Genomic DNA, 20,394 nt, shown 5'->3' on the forward strand with positions numbered 1-20,394 from the left:
TTTGAAGCTTATTTAGCTTTTTGTTTATACAAAATTATAATCAAAAACTTCCCAGAAGAAGGCAAGGGCTCTTCATCTCTGGCCTGAAAATATTTCTTCTGGTCCTTAAATGGGTTACAACCATATGGTTCAAATCCTGAGTGTCTGGCTTTACAATGTTTTCTGTTAATGTTAACAGGAGCAGTAAAGAGTAACCACAGTACAGCTACCATAGCTATGTCCATAGCATCACAGAAACAACCACAACTGCAACCATAGCCCTCACTATAACCATATTATCAGCCACAGCCTCAACCACAACTTCAACCATAGCTCAACCGAAAACCAGACAGAGCAGCTACAACTGTGGTCGCAAGTATAGCCTACTGTCAGAGCTCTGCCTTTCAAAGAGAAATGGGCAATAAATGCATAATGTACAGTATTACTTCATCTCTCCTTTCTATTTTATCTGTAGAACTGTGTAGAACTTTACCTCAAACCTGCAGTGTCTTATACTGTAACTCAGAGGCCGGGCTAAAACACTAACTGTCCCTATGGAAGAGGGGGAATGAAAAAATCTTTAAGAGGGGACATAAAACTTATTGTAAGTTAACACAAAAGTAGCTCTGTAGAGCCCATTGTGACCTTTCAGGGGCTCCATAAAGTTAGTACTCAAAAGCAACATGAACACATATCAGTAGCAGACTTGTGTAAGCTCAGTGTTCAACCTTTGCATAATGAGGACAATATCTGTAGGTGGCACTCCCACGTCTGTCATCCAGCTGTTACTGTACGCTCTGTGCACACATGCATACTCAGTGTGAGTTTCTATCGGTTTAACAAAACTTGCCACGGTCCTTTAGTCAATGAGTTATACCCGAGAATTCCCTAGAGACTTTCTTGGCCATAGGAGACAGCGGTCAATCATGTCGTTAAGCTCAGTGATCCATTTCCATGGCAATATTTTGACCCGAGCACTGGGAGACTTGCTGGCATGCTGCACACTGGCTGATAATGAGAGGGGAAATAGCTGAAGATGAGGGATGAGCAGACAGCGGAAGGAAGGAAAAAAAGAGAATGAGTGGCAAAGACGAGGGGAGGAGAAGGATCCTGGAGAGATGAGCACAACAGGCAAGAAGAGAGAGCCTCAAGAAACAGGGTAGAGGAGGGTAAAAAGAACAAATGCCAGAGGGAGAGTGCTTATCTGGATGTCACACAGGGGAAAGGGATGTGAGGCTGTGATTAGAAAGACAAATCACATCATTCACAAAACATGAGCTCACGAGTCACATCCAGCTAGCAAACTGTCATGAAACTGAATTTGGATAGCTAGCTTTGACTGCTTGAGACTGAAAAAGATCCAAAACAAACAGCATGTTAACTTTGTATCTGAAAAGAAACAAGCTGTTCACATCTTAAGTTTCCAAATTATTTAATAAATATAATTAAGAAAAATGTGTGCTGTGCATCAAGATACAGAACGCAGACGTTAAGGTTAAGCCACTCCAAAATCCAAAATCAATATAGTGCGCACACAAAATTCAAGGTAATTTAGTGAGTCCAAAGGCATCAATCAAGGTGGCGTCTGTGTGATGACATTATCTAGGGAGGCTTTAGATCTCTCAGATTTCCTTTCATCCCAGTTGATCTTCATATTGCTTACGGAAACAGTCTCCCACAGGAAAGAATTCCCAGCAACGCTCCTGGTACATTTTCCACACATAGGATTCCTAGTAAAATCAACAGAGTAGTAATATGTCTGTAAGTCATTACTCTGCCAAAGCTATAGAATACAATTTCAAGTTGTCACAAAGTTTGTCTGGCCTGATTTTTTTCACACATAAAAAAACAACATTATATAACCACCTAGCAGCCCCCAAATTTAATCTACACCTGAGAAATATAGTGAGAAATATGCCTCATTGAAAGAATACACACATTATATCCAGAGATGAGTCCCAGGACTGAACTCAATTTGGAAATTGCACCCATTTGTCTAAAATGTTTTGGGCTGATAAAAATGTAATATTTCCTTCCTTTTATCAAATTTGCAGCATCACATACGAGATGCATTCTGTGCCACAAAGATAAATTTTAAATTATTTCAAACAATGGATATGTCATTATTATACTACACTGTGCAGGATTTTGAATTGAGCTAATCGTCATCTATTCTGATGCACATTGCTTTCATAGATTTATAAACATAAAATGTGAGAGACAAGAGAGAAAAAAGAGAGGGAAATGCTGCTTTTTAAAACATGGTGAAAAGTGAAAATGTTTTCCTTGATTTAAAGCACTCATCTTTAATCGATGTTGAAAAAGGTCATGTAAAATATGTTGTATAGTGAAAAGATAAGACAAGTGAATTAAAGAACTTGCCCACTGGCAATTTGAACACCCTCATTTTAAATTTATAGCTTTTAATATTGCAATGGTTTATGAGTAAAAAGAGAAATTGTAATCATAAGGGATATGCTGGGCATGTATATTATCATAAAATGTGCGTGCCAGGACTGATATGGCTTTTGAGAGACAGAGTGAATGCCGATTCTGTCTTAGTTGAAAAGGTTACACTACAGCTTTGTCATTACCATCGCAAATCCTGGAATTAATAGGTCACTGAAACATACAGGAACTGTTGTGGATATATTAGGGAATATGAGATTTGGCAATGACAGAAGGATTGTTTAAGTGCTTTCAAAGAGCACACACTGTTCTTACTTTCATTTTGTTCATGTATTAAAACAGAAGAGAAAACGTTTATACCTGCCCCGTGTGTTCAGTTTCATCCTTGTTAATGAGGTACATCAGAAAAAATCTGTAAGGACAGAGGAGGGAATCATGTAGCTACTCACATACCTCCCACACTTACTCGTATTCAGTGTGGAGGGATAAACACTTGAGTAGAAAGGTGTAGCATTAAACTAAAAGCTGTGCAAAAGTCCTAGGATTGTGCTGCTTATGGAAACAGTTGTTAGGCATTTCAAGTGGAAGTACTGCCAGGGATTACAGCTTCATTTTGACAATCAGGTTAAATATTTATTTTAATGTTTGCAAATATGTGATGACTGAAGCAAGGAATACTGTAGACCATTTACCATTCAGTTAATTAAATTACAAGTTTTGACGGTCAGGAAGCTTAAAATGTTAAGAGGCATCACCGTTATACGTATATACACAGACGTGAGCAAGGAAGAGTCGATCAGTCAGAGGATGTAAACACAGGATCCATTCTAATTAGACTCTATAAGCTCTTGCCAATGGCAATTATTGATGTAGCAGCAGTGCATAATGCACCAACACCCTCAAAATTACCATATTTAACCATCCATATAGTGGAAAAGGTGTCCATTAACTTGGTGATCAATTGTGTATCCATGAAGGTGATGTACACCGTTTGTGTGGTTTGTGTTATATATGCAAAAAAAAAAAATTTTTTAATACTAATATAGACATTTTCTAACGTTTATTGGTTTTTAAGTTAGTTTGCATCATGTTTTTGTTTGTATTGTCATGTTTTTCTCTACATAGTATAAATGGATTCTATGGTATTCTACTGTATTTTCCACTGTTTTACGTTGTTTGTAATCCAAAATGATCAATGTGAATAGTATGGATGCCACGAGATGTGTTAGCATCCTGTGATTGGTTGATTCTTAACTGCTCATGCCATTATTTGTATGGTGGTGGAGCTTCTCGACATTTTAAGCCTAAGGACCAAAACGCAAGACTTCTTGCTTCATCTCAGACTACCTAAGTTTGATCCTAAGCATTTGTTGCTACGACTGCGAGGTACGCAGCTTTTTAGCTGATTGTTATTACAAACCGATGCACGTATTAGTAAAAAAAGATGCTGAGGTGGCTAATGGAGAGGTAAGCATAATACGGCCTTTAATATTTTACACCAAGAACAAGCCGATGGTTTATGACATACTGTTAAATAGACAATTAGATGAATGATTAACCAGTTAGAAAACTGATTGAGGTATAGTTGTGTTTTTTAATGTTCTGTTTTGTTTCTTATAAAGGTTTAGTGATGGTGGAGCATGCAGAATATTCACTTCACTATATCTGTGAAAGGTAACATAGCAAACACAGTTCCTGCCATTTTAGTAACAATATAACCCGTTATGAGTTTTAGTATTTGCAAAATTATTAGTGTGAGACAATCGCAAAGCCAGGCATGAAAGTAGTGAGCATGAATCAACTCACAGATAGTTGGCCAAGTTGTGCTCCTGTAGAGTGTGAGTCTCAAATCCATGAGGGACTGTATCAAAGTATTCACTTCCCATTCCACATATAAAACACTTGGTCTGTAGGAGGAGAAAAGTAAAACATGTGATGGTTCATGACAGGCTTGGACAAACATGATGATCTCTAGAGTGTATCTGAAGAAAAAAAAAAAAAAATCCAAAAATCCAAAAATCCAAAACTAAGGACCAGAGTTCATTTTTAGTGCTCTGTGACTCAAATGTGGTATTTAGGCTGCTGGTAAAACAATATGAAACATTCAAGTTGTTTCTTTTAATAAAGACACTCAAAGGACCCCCACAAAAGACTGTAAATAAGAGCAATCTAATTCTTTCCAGGATTACTCGCTAACCAGGTTTTCATCAAGACAGATTTTTTTTTTTTTTTGCTGAGCTTTTGCATCCTTTTTGGGTACTAAACAGTCATATTATTTTTGTCAATATTTACTAGGTTTGTGCTGATAAAATGACATGACATGAAAAGAAGCAATACAAAAATTATGTTTTGGGGTTAATGCAATATGTATTTTAGGTCATTCCTATTTATGGGTAGAAATTATGGGAGGATAGAGGTAACAGCTCAGACTGATTCATTATTGCTAATGGACCACTGCAGCAGAGGAAGCTGCGTCACTGTGGTTTTATTTTTTGCAACACTCACACGGTGGGAAAGAGACTATATAGAGACTAAATGAAAGCACACAACTGATTTCAGAAAAAAAAACAATGACAATACTAATATTATATATTGATAACAATACTATTACTACTAGTACTATAATATAATACTCCACATAATCATTTCACAGTGCTTGTTTGAATTCTTTCTGAATCTGCTTTACATTCAAATGCACAACAGCTCTACTGTTTTTCTTTTTTTTTCATGTGATGTGTTTTTTCCACATGACTGCACAAGGGCAGTTGCTGGCTACTGTGTGTTTGCCACTCATATGGGAGTGACTGTAGGAACTATGTGCTCAGTGACATCACATATGTACCCTTTCCTTCAGCATTTAGAGGGTAGCTCACCACTGTTTGTTAGATCAGCTATGCTGCCTTGTTTCCTCAGCCGTCCAGCCTTGATTACCTGCCTGCCTCTTTGCACCTTTGGACTCTGTTCTGACTTCGTACCGGTTGCAGATTGTCAGCCTGCTTGACTACACAATATAGCCTCTTTTACTTGTTCAACCTGCAGAATCTGCTTTGGTAAGGTTCTCTTCAAAGCTGTTACAGCCTTTAGAGGCATATCACTGAGGGATATATGCATGTGGTAAATAAAACTACTCCACAGACTCCAACAAAACAAGCTTTATATGTAACTCTGGTTCAGCAACTCAATGCAATTTTGGAATCATTATCAAGAAGAAATTTGTATCCTACAGCATCTAGCCTTTACTTATTAGGCTACACCTAACTTTACATTCTCTAACAACGCTAATTGTGTCAGTATACAAGCCTGTATGAGAGGAGAGACTGAAAGTAACAAGGACAGGCGGCAAGTGATGTATATTTTATCAAAACTGTATATTCTATTAGTGCCACTAATACTCGAAAATTATTTTAAATAACAGGAATTAGTTCTTCTTAGATTAAATATGCTATAGTGATTACCCACCAATTATCCAGGAGAAAGAGATAATAGTATCCTCTCATTATGGCCAATCGTAAGATCTTTTCCTGTGACACAAGCTCCCGTAACAACATCTGAATCTACTTAATCTTGTACATGCACAGTCACCACTTCACCCACACCTAAAGCCTCAAGCTTATATAGCTACCGACCTCATTGAATCTGCTGCTAAAATCAGTATTGTTACAATGACCTAGAGATGCAAGGGACATATCAGCCAACGTGCTGTGTAGTATGACATGCCTTCGGATAAGAGGATCAAATATTTACAGTACATTTATCCTTGAATAGTCTTTGTACTTAAATCTGAAGCAGCATTGCATACCGAACAACTTTGATAACACAGTCAAATTGTTTGCAAAGTACATGTCAGGGTTCAAGTGTGCGTGCACTCAAGAGTGAGTGTTTGTGTGTGAGAGACAAAGTGTCAAATCTCACCTCCATATCCTCTTTCACCTGTTCCTGCTGGTCACGAAGCTCCCCGAAGGCATCAATTATCAAGCCTGAAAAAAGAACATGATTATGTGTGTCTGTGTATCTGTTTGTGCAAAAGTACACATATGCATTGGCTGTGCTTGTGTCTGAATGGAGGTGTCAGTGAAACTTAAGGACTCAGGGGGATAAACACATCCCACATGAAAAATTCATCAAATGTATTCTGGTCAAAAAAGGTGAATATATTGTTTGCACTTGTGTCTTCATACATATGGTATACGTATGTAAATGCATTTTTCAGAAATGCACATTTCCTCAAGCTGAGCTGTACTGTGTGACTCACCCTGGATGATGGCCAGGAGGATGACGATGACAAAGAAGAAAAACGTGATGTCAAAGACAATGCGCTCCACCTCAAACTCATCACCGGCAGGGTCCTCGATCTCGTCACCAATGCCCCCACCTGCACGCACTCCCACATACATGTGGAACATGTAACACTGAAATAAAATATAAAATAAAATATATTTTCATTTATCATATAGCATGTATTCCACCTTCTCTCATAAGAGACTCAAACCATACACATCAGACACACATGCTCTCTGACTGTGTTTGACAAAGATACAGTGGATGGAAAGTAAAGAAAATGTAAAGTAATAAAGTTGTTTGTCCAAACTCCAAGGTTAAACACTGTATGCTGAAAACTCAAGTTCCAAAACAAAATGAGAATTTGTCTAATGCATTCATGCCTGCCTCTATGTTCAATGCTTTTTTGGGGAGGAGGCGGCAATTTAATTTTTACACAATTTCACAGAATGGTAGGGGGATTTTTAATCAATATTCTTCGCCTCAGACAGTACATTGCCCCATAAGGAGGTTTATGTAAGAATATGAGGCAAGAATAATTAACAGTCAAGTTGCTAGCAGGGACTTTACTGTGCTTTTAAGTGCCAAGGATGATGTTTTCCACCAGAAACTTGAACAAAACAAAATAAACATTGACTGCTGTACTGGCTGATAAAGTTTCAAGGAAAATTCAATATATGAAACTGGTGCTTTTTTTTTGTAAGTTCAGGAGAAGACTGAAATGTCAGTAGAGAGTGAAATGTCTTTTTGTTATCTTCAGATAAATATTTTTGCCATTTTGAATCGTACTTGTCTGGAAAATTGTTGTTGTGGTGTTGTAATGATGTGAAAGGTATTGAAAATCACTGTTGCTAAAGTGCTGCTCAAAGTCAAGCATAAACAATAACACAATGAGGTGTGACTGAGGATTTACTGTAATACCACCTGCCTCCTATAATAGTAGGGTTTTATTCAAATGCTATCGCTGCCCATCCGCCTGCTTGCGTGAGTGACAGTGGAGCCCACATTAGAATAGAGCAGGCGGTGGGGTGTTAATGTTGTGAACGGCCAAACAAAGAGCTATGCTGAGGATTGAGGGGCTGTTTTCTATCCATGCGTCCATCATTTTATGGAAAAGCAGTGGAAGGGTTAGACGAGAGGCTGTTCTCACTTCAACAATACGGATCACTGTCAGAATCCTCCTCCACCTTCTCGATCCGAGAAGAGAGAAAATTAGGTATGTGGCTGTGTTTGTGTTAGAAAGATAAATATAGAGAGATAGAGATAGATAGAGATGGAGATTACTATGTGTATGTGCTTGAGTATATATGTCTGTGTGCCAATATGCTAATTTAACTCACAGTAAGCATGTCATTGCACTTCATATCTTGGGTGTCCTTATCGTCACTTTTGTTGTAAAACTTCCGGAAGAAGTTGAAGGCCACGACAGTGTAGAGATACACCACAACCGCCAACAGGCCCACAGTCAGGACCAACTGACAGACACACACATAATTACACATGGCAAGACAGAGACAGATGAGCTTTAATACACTTCTTCATCTCAGAGAACCCCCCCCCCAGTAACAGCCTACAGCGTGAGAGCAAACATCATATGCTTGTAAGACAGATGGATAGAGGAATAAAGACAGACTGACACACACACACGCAAGCACACACACACCTGCTTTCCGTTGTGTGTTACAGAGGAAAGGATGGTGCGAAGTGTCTTAAAGCCCATGGCGATATCCAAAAGGTGGGCAGCGAAGAAGAAGTTGTTATAATGACCCAGAACCGACATGGCCATATACCAGGCCAAGTACAAGAAGAACTGCAAGCACACACACAAGCACATACACGTATAAAAACAGGCAATATAGATTACAAGATCAGATAGAGAGACAAATGTGTATTTTAGATAAGGCAGAATCACAGGATATTACCATCGTCACTTCTGCAGCATGCGCAATTGTATCAAACAAAATCAACAGCAGGACAAGAGATCAAACAAATGAGAGACGAGTCATAAAATATTAGATATGTTTTACACACACTGCTCAGTCATATTACATTATCTTTTAACATAAATTGCAGGAAGTACCACATTTATCTTGGCTTTGTACGAACATGAGGGCATATACAAAGACTCTAAGTTACGCCATAAATTATTAGAGAATATTTTGCCAACTGGACTTACATTATCAGTGAATACAACTCCTAGTTTCCAGACCTGGTACTTCATGTCAATGGAGTTAAATCTGAAAAAAAAAAACACATTATCAGAAAGATACATGATGACAAGAACCTAGAGAATAAGGTCAAAATGTTCATGGCTAAAATCAGACCCATGTTGCTACAACGTCTTTTCTGAAAGAGCCTGTCTGTTAATGTGACTTCATTGCAGAATGTCCTGTTCTTCCTCAAGTACAACATAATGTTCTAGGACCTTCTTTTGTCTGGCCACCCTTGCTATGGTTACACACACAAACATACAACCTCACAAACACATACACATATTAGTGAAATGGCTATTAATAATGACATAGGCTATTAATGATGACAGCAGCGAAGCGATCGTCTGAAATGTTATTTCAAGGTGTAACTAACAAGGCCCAGACAAGAGCTCGACATAGTAAATAAGCCCATCTTGTTGATGTTCATTGGAGGGGCCATGTGAGGTTCCCATTCACCTCTACTAATGAAAGGTATTACAGAATTTGCTGTATTGATTTCCTTTTATGAACATTTCTCTTTTAAGTTGCCTGTATACAAACATTATTGCAGCTATTTTCCAGAGAGACACAGTATCCCACATGATTATCATCACTGCAATTTGCTTTGTGTACGGCCAGATGCTCAACATACTGAAATAAAAACACAAATGATCATTTTTTGAAGATCTCGTCCTTCGATTTGTGATGTGTTAAACTTAACTGTATGAAAAACAAGCAGAGAGAAACAGCATTCAATGCAAAATAAATGACTAAATAGCTGCAGTTTTCCATGGATACTTTTTATGAATGCAGAATTTCAAAGACTTGGGTTTTTTTTTTATTTATCTTTTATCTACTCACAGAGCACTCCAGGCAGTTTCTCTCTTGAGCCTGTCTTTTCTCTCAGAGCTGAAGTCTAAAGCAGCCTGGTCCAGACCCAGGAGTTCACTGATCTTCTCACAGCCATAAAACTCACCATACTTGTCCATCACCTGACAGAGTAAGAAGACAAGTTTACACACACTGACTGAAACAACAGTTTTTGAGAGTCTTTTCATCTGGATGACGAAGGAGAAGAGATTACTGTTTGAATTCTTCTGAACAACCTGTGTCAGTAATTGATGGTAACTCTGGTCCATGTTATTTTCATTGACTGCAAACTTATATAAATAGTATTTATGTAGGCTTATATTTTGCTCTTTATCTTCCAACTAAAATATGTGTGTTGTGTACAGTAAACCTTGGCTAGTAAATATTTAAAATATCAATTATTTAACAAATGCAGATGTTTTCTTTATTGTACTGTTGTGGCTTTGTCAATTTACTTATAAACTTAAAATAAGAGCCAACCAAAGTCTAGTTTTATCACATGGCCCATTTTGTCACAAACATAAGCACTTATAAGTAATATCTACTGTACAACCTCCAAACTCAAAAGTGGATTCCCAGAAGCACTTTAAAGCATTATATTGTACCATCTGTTTTACTGCAGGCTTTTAAAATGATGCAATACAGAGTATTAAATGTAATGGGGTAGTGCCAGACATACTTTATATAGACCAAGTGGCCTCCCCTGTGGCAAAAAAAATCTCTGCCAAATTGTCTCGAAAGTCAATATATTTCTTTCAAAGGACATTATGGGCTTAATGGCAACTTTCACTCCTTCTAATGCAGGTGTTTGTGGCAATAAAAAGCTATTTTACCTCACTTTTAAATTACTCTACAAATTAACAGTGTATTTCTATGCTTTATGTATCAAGTTATCAAGATGAAAAAGAAAGTTGCAAAAGTGCCCCTTAAATACAGTAGCAATATAATTTGAAAGTGTTGGCTGATATTCTTTCCAGCCAGTGTCCTCTGGTGAAGGTGCATACTGTGAGCTGCTGCTCTGATGCCTTTTATTTGAGGAGTAGAAGAGAGTTGCTGCTTGTGAAGATCTGAAGACTAAAGGATTTTAATAGCTGGTCCCAATTGTCCTGATTAATTGATCGCTGAACTAGTAAAATTTTAGTTTATTTTAACAAACCTTTGATTCATTTTTCCTACAACAAATTATCCAGATTTTTTCTCTTTCATTTAGTTGAAAATTCTCCAAGTCAACTAAGATCTCCTTATAAAAAAAATTGACCAAAGAGTTTCTTAAAGCAAAAAAGAATTTAATTTCCCTTCATTACAGGAGAGTTCATCTAAATGAGGAAGCTGAAAGTATTGCACTATCTCTCTCTGGAGACAATAAAATCATTTGGTACCTGATAGCAGAATAATTACACCTGCCATTAAACGGTTCATTAAATATCAGTTAGTTTCTTAATGCAGTGTCACCGAGTGAAATATGCACACAATTACATACAAGCATAAGCACATTTAGAATAGAATACATAATATTTTTGCCGTGCAGAATAACAGTTTCTCAGGAGATCTTACCTTCCTCTTTACAAATTTATCCCAGTAATTACTAGGAAATGATCTGAAAAGAACAACAAATAGTATCAAAAAATATTAATATGGAAAATAGTAATGAAACTATTGAAACAGAAACATAACTGAGTGAAAAACTTGTGTAGCAACATGTACTGACTATAAATAGGTGCCAGCAGCGAATTTATAAAACCTTAAGTGTAAAACATGATACATGTAACATACTTGTATGAGCATGTTAGTATGAAAAACATTATTTGAACTTATTAAAATGGTGATTCAAATATGACATCAGCCCAGTTGATTATGTAGCAATGAACATACGGTGTGTTAATGACCAGTCGATCCCATTGGCCTTTGATGTCCTCCTCAGGGGGTTGCTCTGTCACATACAGCCCGTCAAACTCCAGTCTTCGGGCCACTTCCTTCTCACGTTTGAAGATCACCAGTGGTACCTGCCAGTCACATCATTTGTCTCTTTGAATAGACAGATCGCTGTTGGGTCAAAGCCCATTTTTTCACACAATGTGCTCTATTCTCAATTAGTCAGCGATTTTTAAAATATACTGTAAATCTACAGTATATGATGGACTGAAATGAAATGGAAAATGTAAGTGGTTTCATTTTATATCTGCAAAATTACATGTTCAAGCCGATATACCTTGAGGTAGTAGTAACCGATAATACAACAGAAGGAGATAAGTGTGTGTGCGACAGCCAGGAAAAGTAGAGATGGCTCCATGTATCCACTGCTCTCCTCCAGCACGAAATAAACTCTGCCCTCGTTGTCGTCTTCAGTAGCGGAGTCCTCGCTGTAAACAGATGTGAGAAATCCTTCCTCTTCTTGTGGTGTGGGCAATGATGCCACCTGGGAACAAAAGTTATCTTTTATCTTATCTAGGAATACTCTCACTTTAGTTAAACCTTTGCTTATGAATAGTTATACAGTCTCAAAGGAATCTATATGCAGCATGATTATGATTCTACAATTAACCTAACAATAAAGGCTTTTTAACCTTTCCAAGTGAAGCAATTTAGTACTTTAGAATTTATTTCACACGCGCACTCTCACCTTGTAGAAGAGGAGGATGAAGTTGATTGCAAAGGTGACAAATAGAGCCAGCAGGCGCATATTATAAAAAATCCTTGCAAAGTAGCTCTGGATAAAAAGGGGACAAAAACATTAAGGTGTTTTCTACCTGTATATGTTTATATCTGAGCATGCAAATTGAAGTGGATGTACTGTAATTGTGCATCCTTATCTGTGTCAGTATTTGTATGCATTAGTGTATTTGTATATTACCAGCAGGCTCTTGTTATGAGTGCTTATCATTTCCCAGAGGGCAGAATGTTGGCTCCCTGGTTCCTCTGACTTAGAGCATCTCCTGGCTCTCCGTTCTGCCTTTGCTTTCTCCTTCCCAACTTTTTCCTCAGATCCCTTCCCCCTGAAGATAGCCCCAACACAAACAGAGGGAAGGTTAGAGAGTCTCATTTTGAAAAGAGAATATCTGAGATCATGAAATCAGACTTTTTTTAAATTTTTTAGTGTTTGTTTTGCGATGAAGCGTGACATCAACACCTCTATGCTTAATTTGACGTATTTAACATATTTTTTATTGGTTTTAGACCAAGAATGCACAAGAGACCGACTCACTCTGCATTCTCTAATTCAGACATCTTCTCGTCCCCTTTTTCTTCTGTGGTGATGTGAGCCTTGGACTGCAGGCCGTAAAATCAAGGAAATTAAAAATTAATTTGAATCAGCACAGCATCAAAGCTGTACAAAATTAAGAAAATTAGACGTAACAAAAAAAAAACTTGTGAGAAATACAGCATATTGATTGTCAAATATTATTATATCTGTCAATATAAGTGTATCCACAGACACAAATGAATCCGTACCATCCCCTGATGTTTATCCGAAAAAGTGGTGTTAATTGTTTTGGAAGTTGTGTTGAACAGGTCAGTCAGACTGGCAGTGAGATCCCCTGTTATAAGTCTGTATTGACCTCCCTCCTTCTTCACTTTGAGGCCGAATATGTCTGTCAGTACATCCAGCCCCCTGGGGGAGGTCACCTGCCTGATCTCCCTCAATTCTCTCTGTGAGGAGAAACTGGCTGAGTACTTCCTCAGTTGCTCCACAACACTTGGCACCTCCATGACCTCATCAAGCGTTGGCTCAAGGATACCACCGAGCAAGTCCGATATTCTCATCCTTTTGGCTCCCTCTATGAGCCCGCCACTGACAAAGGCTATGTACAGTACATATATGATGCTGCGAACAACAAAACAAATACACCGTACCACAGCCATTAAAATGAATCTGAGGAAGAAAAGAGCTGACATGAGGATATCCTTGAGAGTCATTTTCATCAGTGCCTTCAGGTTTTTGACAGAAAGTAGAGATGTCAGCAATAACCACCAATGATACATGAAAAACCTTCCGTTTTTGTCCAGGTCTTCCTCTTCACTCTTGTTTTCCTCTGCTCCTTTTCCAGCATATCGCTCTCCAGAGTCAGAGCCAGATATCTGGGCTGCGAGCTGCATCTCAAAGATGGTGTCCTCACAGAAATTGACAAACATTTCCATTTTTTCTTTCTCTCCACCTTCATTGACCACATCAAAAATGAACTGTCTCTTGGACTCCTTGACCTGAGGCTTCTCCCATTGTGTGCGGCTGGATTCACTGATCTCAAAATAGACACGTTCAATCCGCTTCCCACTGCCAAGGATCTCAATACATCCCAGATAGGGCTGGAAGTAAGTCAAGATACACTCTGCCAGTTCCAAGAATGTCCTTAGTCTTGAATCGTTGGGCATATGTTCAGACAAATTGGTGAGGAGAACAGCGATACTGAAACCGATGTCTTTGGCCGGCTCATGGAAGCGATCCACAAAGGCCTCATAATCCAGGATTTCACTATCGTCGGTGTCCATGCAGGACAGGACGAAATGAGTCTCGTCTTGAGAAAAACGCTTGCAGTTCTCCATGGCTTTCTGGAAGTCCTTCCTGGAGACATATCCTTTACGATCAGGGTCGTACTCTCTGAAGGCGTCTGAGGAGGTGAGGTCTTTAAGTTTGAGGAACATGTCAAAAAACTTGAGGATCATTTCCACATTGCCTGATGATTCCACCAACATATCCACCATCTGCTTTCCAATTGTTCCATTGACGACATTACCTGCAGGGAAGAGAGCCAAGCAGAGGAATACATTTCAGGATTAATGATAATTTAATTTAGTTGTTACTCATTTATGATCATAAATTGTGAAATAGCTGTATATGTGGAAAATTTACCCTCTAACATGGAAAGCAAAAACACAACCATGTCTTTTTGTAAATCCATGAGCTCTTTCAGGAGCTCAATTTGCCTTGAATCCTGTATTTAAGAACAGATATTTACAGTTACATTTTTTACATAGTGACAATTCATTTCACATCTTAAATTTTACACATTTACAGGACACATTATCAGAGAAGTTTATAACAAGAGCAACAATAGACTAACAATAAAAGTTTTGTATCAACACAGCTAGCAGACAAAAAATAAGAAGGGTTGGGGTAGAAACCCTTCACTATCACCTCTAGCAACAGGGAACAAAGTTAATTAAATGTCATTGAATCAATGTTCTATACCTGAGAGAGCTTCATCTGCATGTGAGCAAACACATGAAGAAAACCCACCACCGCATCCCACAGCCGACTGTGAGCTAGACTCTGCTGGTTTCCAGTACATGGGCCCTTAATGCAAACATAGATAATGTGAACTGTTTCACTTTAATTTCAAGAAACATCTCAACTAGTAAAAGCCACAAGGCAGATGTTGTTATACCTAGAGGGAATGGAAACTTACTAACCTGTATGTACTCAGTGAGCGTGTTGAAGACCTGCTTGGCCACATCTATCGCCTTGGAGAAGTTGTGTTGGCCATGTACATCAATCACATCCTTCCCTGAGTAGTACCAGTAGAAGTCACTGATTGATTCCTATAGTATTGCATAGGAAAAAAAAATATCAGTATGTTCATGGGCCTAATTAAACTAATGAAGTATCACTGTGATCAATAAAAGACTAAATGTAATGTTATGATTACATCATGATGAATTTAAGTATTTAAGTAGATAATTGATGTGATGGCAGGTTTAACTCTATCCACACTGTAGCCCAGTTAAGGTTTGCAGTGATCATCAAACCATAATGGTCATACAAATATTTCTAAACAATAACTGGAACAGCTGTGTACTACTGTAGTTCGGTTTGGTTAGTTTGTCTGATATCACAAAGGAAGACTTGTCATTTTAGGCTTACCTGTACTCTTAGTAAATAGTCCACAGTGGATATAATGATGTTGACAGTCGTGTTGTTGCCTGTCTGTGTTCTCAAGTAATTCTGGAAATCTAACACATATAAAAAAGGATGAGCGTGCTGAATTAAACATGAAAGCCTTGTAATGTATTTTATCTGGCATGGACAATTGAATTGTAAAATGGACTTCAACTAGAGCACAAAGCAATTTGTTGCACAGCAATTACAAATCAATACTAAGCTTTCATTACCATAATTTAAATGTGGCAAAAAAAAAGAAACACAAAGGCTGTTTCCTTTAAGTATGTGTTATAAATGATCCTTTATTTTGGAGACATTAATATAATTCATGTGAACTTTGTCACAGTGTGTAAATGGATTCTGCACAGGACAAATAACCTGAGTTGTGTCCTTCACAGAGCAGCTGTAGAAAACGGAATAGGTCACAGGTTAGGTCTTTATCAGGCATCACCTTCTCTCCTGGGAAAAAAGACGGGCAGAAAATGGCAAGAAATAAATGGATGAAGGGCAAGGTCAAAGGGAAGGAGTAATACTGTAAGGAGTGGTTTGACAGAATGAATGAGAGACCATAGAAAGAGAACAGAGAAATCAGGCCACAATGGAGAGAAGGGAGACAGCAGTTCATAACATTCAAAACTGCGAAAGGCAAAATAAAAGGAATTTAGAGTGTGAATTTAGAGTATGTTCGTGGCCAAGGATCTCTCAGTTGGCTCTACTGCTATGACATGGCTTCACAGAAATAGCTCTTTTTTATTTCCATATGAATACAGTACCTGAGCTCTCGTCCATGGCCATGCCTAATCCTTCTGCTTTGTTCTGCCTCTCAAATGCATTCAGATCTAGAACGCTGGATAGACACACACACACACACACACATATACAAAAGGATAAGCAAAGCTTTTGCGCTCTTACCATTTTTTATCTATCAGAATGTGAAGCCTGTCAGCCTTCTTGACATTTGAAAGGACTTGTCAGGGAATTTTCCTATATTCACTCACCTACATGACCGCATGAGTCCAGCCGTGCTCTGAAAGAAGCCAACATCTCGCTTCTCTCTCAGATAAATCAGCATTTTCTATCACACAAAAGCATCAAAGACAAGGTTGATATGATAAATGCAGGAGGATCTCATCTGAAGCAGATTTGCTTCAAATTACTATTTTATTAAAAGTGACATGTTCTGAATAGGGAAACACTCCAGATGCTGAAGAAAGGGCCTTTCATAGAAATAAAGACTAATAAAAATAGTCTTGTAGTGATGGGATCTGTAGAGAGTTAACACGTTAAGTGTCACCATGACTTGAAAACTAATATCATCACATTTGTTTTGTAGCTGCTGCAACAGTAGCCCACTTCTTCCAAAGTCCACAACTGTTCAATGAATATTATATTTCACAGCTCTAATATTTCTAGTTTTAATATTTGTGCTTTGTGTTTTTATATGAAGAATTACTGCACTCATATTTCATATTTTTCCAATTGCGTGCAGTTAATCAAGCGTTTTAATCTAGCTGCTTCAATAACGTTTTTTCTTAGTGTCACCTGATCTAATCTTACCTCTACTTTATTTTATCTGTGTTAATTATAATAATCTTTTATTCCGTGAATCTCTTAAAATCTCTGGTCCCTCTCTGAAAGGGAGAAATGGCTAATGTCAAAGATACAATGACTATTCAAACCTATTTTATGGATCCAACCATGAACAGCTTTTGGGGAGACACTAAAGCAGTACCTGTTGAACAGTGGCATTCCCTCCATTGAGAACAGCAATACCCAGCTTCAGTGTAGGGGCAATCATGGAGCCCATGGCCCCTGATGGGATGTGAAATTAATCACAATCAGAGGACATACAGTCTTATTCAAAATGACTCAAATATTACATGACTGCTACACGATACATATTTGAAAGCAGGGGCGAATCACACCGACGGCTAATCTCTGTTCATCTGTTTCATCTCGGGAAACTGAACATGAACTGAATCACAAAGAAAAGCTTTACTTTAATCTCAGCTACTGAGACAGGGAGTCATGAAGTCGCTCACAACCGGCTCATCTAAAGAAACGATGCCAATCAACTAAGCCACACACAAACCTTAATATCAGAAATTTACTTCAGTAGTTAACTTTTCCTACCTTTGCTCGCGCTGATGGTTTGCAGGACCATCTCAGAAGCTCCACGATGATGCAGCCTGGCCTGCTGGTACAGCAACTTCTGTTTCTCAATCTCCTTCTCCTGAGACACAAACAGGACAATTCATTGTTTCAAATAATACATTTTATTAGCTTTTTATTATTCATTTGTCTTAGTTTGAGTTGTCTAAGTTGTTCATACTTTTTATTCATTAAATACAACTAAAATGTCTCAAATATTACTGATTCTTATATGTATTATTATTATTATTGCAATGGAAAAAAATAAGATGAAAAAAGTAAATCCAATCAAGATTAAAAACTGTATGGAAGAAGCACTAAACATCAATTTCAATAGAACCCATTTACTCACTTCAAAGCTTTCCACTTCCTGTTGTTCATCGTCATCATCCTCTGTGTGGCAACTCTGGGAGAGCAAATGTACAAACAAGGCCATTAAAAAAAGGGGAGAAAATGAATCACTATGGAGATACAAAACCTACAAACACACCTTTTCACTGATTCACTAATTCAGGCATCTTTTCACCAGGTCCTTCAGCAATAAAAGAATCACGCCTACTAGATACAGCCTGGGATTGGAAGATGAAGGTTGATCTAGACTAGAAGCACACCTTTCCACCAGAGATTACTATAACCAGTCTCAGAATGGACCTGATCCTGTGGTGAGACTCACAAAATGAAGGAAGGATGCAGTCGGTGAAGCATATGAACGCAAAAAGCTGAAGTACTCCGATATAGCAACTGAAGAAGAACAAAAGGGCTAATTTACAGTCCGCATAAACAGGACTGAATCATCGACAGAACCCGGACTTCACTTATCCTCCTGAAGTTCTGTTGCTGCGTGGGCATATCAACGAAACACCAAAGAAGGACGGTACCCACCTGATGAGCCCAATGAAGCGTTTACCCCTACCTCCACTGAAGGAATGATTGCTGATTACAACAACACAGGATTGTAAAACCAAGTCCTCTGAGTTCAACTCAACTGTTTTTCTTATATATTACCTTTGGCACAAAGACTAAAAGCAAAAACATGAAAGCAGTATGCTCAGTATAGGTCTCTTCAGTGTTTATTGCTGTCAAATGCTGGAAACTCACCATCAACCCAAAGCAACCTTTGTAGCAGAGTTTGCAAAATATAAGTACTTTTTAGTAAGTATTTTCTACCCCCCTACTGAGCACTCCTCTGTCCTCCAGAACCAGGACCATTATTATATTAACCCCTTTAAAATAATGCACAATTAAAATGATTTCATACATGAGTTGAACACATTCACTAATATTTAGGTACTACCAATGACATCACTCTCACATTTACCTTGGCCATAATAGCAGCGTAGGAGTTATACAGATGGTCATTTCCAAGCTCCCTGTGAACAGGGAAGACAGATGAGATAATATCAGTACATGTAAAATAATTAACAGATACAGCATGCTAAAAACAGCCGGCTAATCAATGACAGGATCTGGGCCGACCTGTAGCAGGTCCTCACCAGACCCATTCATAGTGCTTTAACGTGATCCCCCTTGATTATATACAGTAGTTGAATGCAGCACCACCTCAAAACGCTCCTAGGCAGTGTGTGGATCTATAGCAGAGTGTGACCATTTTTCACAAGCCTGCCATGTGGCACTGAACATTTTTATTTATCACACCGGTGCGACTGGAGTCTGGCCGATGTGATCATATTTGATATCTTTGGTGTGACAGTGCAAGTGCAAGTGCTCTTCCACTCCCACCCGTGATGTCTTTATAATGACACGGTAAATTTAATGTTATGCTCTCAGGCGGCATGTAAGGTGCATGATGCTATAAGAATACATATTCACAAGTTTGTTTGACAAATAAGTTAAGCATTAGATCAAAAGAGGGTCGATGAATAACCTAAAAAAATGGGTTAAAATTATTGGAATACTGTAGGAATATTACCACGATTTCCATTTTTAAAATTTCTACTAAAAAAAATATGTTCTGCAAGGTCAACCTAGAGACAACTGAAACATATTAAAAGGTTTCAGAAAAAGGGTTTCAGAAAAAAATGGATGTTGGGCAGAAAAAAAAAAAAAAAAAAAAAAATCACACTTGATGATGGGTCTGAGTAGTAATAAAAGTAGAATGGGGGGTTTCTCCTGCATGTGATTTTTTATAATGAATACACACATACACACACACACACACACCTCCTTTCTGTCAGGGCGCTTCGACTGAAGAGTGTAATGAGTTGTAGGAGGGGATCGATTGGTTTGGCACCTTCTTTCACATCCCTTTCTTCCTCTCTGTCGCCTCCACACAGCTCCATCACTCCTCCCTTCTGCAGTCCGAAGAGAGAGTAAAGACACTAATGTGTGCTCTTAAAAATTGTCACACACCAGCTATCCAAAGTTTCTGGTGGCTGACTAACATTTATACACTGCAGGTTTGCTCTCTGGCAAACACACACTATATACACAAACATACACAGCATGAACACACAGTCACAGGCCTGAATGTTTTCCAGCATAGCTATGAGCTTGCTGGTTTCACTATAGGCTGATTCCCCGAACCCACCCGGTAAATAAAATCAATGAATCAATAAATAAAAAAGATGATTTCTCAAACTATTTTTGTTCAGTACATTTCTACGATCAGTCAGTCTGGTG

At 38.2% G+C, this 20,394-nt stretch overlaps 1 protein-coding gene across 2 annotated transcripts in view; it reads right to left on the reverse strand.

Annotated features, from left to right (window-relative positions):
- Window positions 1-1,394: 1,394 nt before the first annotated feature.
- Window positions 1,395-20,394, reverse strand: part of ryr2b (ryanodine receptor 2b (cardiac)) — a 66,310-nt gene continuing 47,310 nt past the window's right edge. For both annotated transcript variants that reach the window (XM_067610441.1, XM_067610440.1), the window contains 28 exons: window positions 19,936-20,066; window positions 19,073-19,124; window positions 18,107-18,160; window positions 17,737-17,836; window positions 17,336-17,415; window positions 16,602-16,678; window positions 16,377-16,450; window positions 15,982-16,062; window positions 15,586-15,674; window positions 15,135-15,263; window positions 14,914-15,018; window positions 14,575-14,656; window positions 13,179-14,458; window positions 12,931-12,995; window positions 12,580-12,721; window positions 12,349-12,435; window positions 11,938-12,144; window positions 11,601-11,731; window positions 11,283-11,325; window positions 9,720-9,850; window positions 8,843-8,903; window positions 8,330-8,476; window positions 8,007-8,141; window positions 6,641-6,797; window positions 6,301-6,365; window positions 4,195-4,295; window positions 2,749-2,800; window positions 1,395-1,709 (listed from right to left, as the gene is read on the reverse strand). In XM_067610441.1, the coding sequence (XP_067466542.1) occupies window positions 1,614-1,709; window positions 2,749-2,800; window positions 4,195-4,295; window positions 6,301-6,365; window positions 6,641-6,797; window positions 8,007-8,141; window positions 8,330-8,476; window positions 8,843-8,903; window positions 9,720-9,850; window positions 11,283-11,325; window positions 11,601-11,731; window positions 11,938-12,144; window positions 12,349-12,435; window positions 12,580-12,721; window positions 12,931-12,995; window positions 13,179-14,458; window positions 14,575-14,656; window positions 14,914-15,018; window positions 15,135-15,263; window positions 15,586-15,674; window positions 15,982-16,062; window positions 16,377-16,450; window positions 16,602-16,678; window positions 17,336-17,415; window positions 17,737-17,836; window positions 18,107-18,160; window positions 19,073-19,124; window positions 19,936-20,066 (3,954 nt within the window). In that variant the 3' untranslated portion in view covers window positions 1,395-1,613. The remainder of the gene's footprint in view (window positions 1,710-2,748; window positions 2,801-4,194; window positions 4,296-6,300; window positions 6,366-6,640; window positions 6,798-8,006; window positions 8,142-8,329; window positions 8,477-8,842; window positions 8,904-9,719; window positions 9,851-11,282; window positions 11,326-11,600; window positions 11,732-11,937; window positions 12,145-12,348; window positions 12,436-12,579; window positions 12,722-12,930; window positions 12,996-13,178; window positions 14,459-14,574; window positions 14,657-14,913; window positions 15,019-15,134; window positions 15,264-15,585; window positions 15,675-15,981; window positions 16,063-16,376; window positions 16,451-16,601; window positions 16,679-17,335; window positions 17,416-17,736; window positions 17,837-18,106; window positions 18,161-19,072; window positions 19,125-19,935; window positions 20,067-20,394) is intronic.

Source organism: Thunnus thynnus, chromosome 14, assembly GCF_963924715.1.
Source record: "Thunnus thynnus chromosome 14, fThuThy2.1, whole genome shotgun sequence".
Lineage (NCBI taxonomy): Eukaryota > Metazoa > Chordata > Actinopteri > Scombriformes > Scombridae > Thunnus > Thunnus thynnus.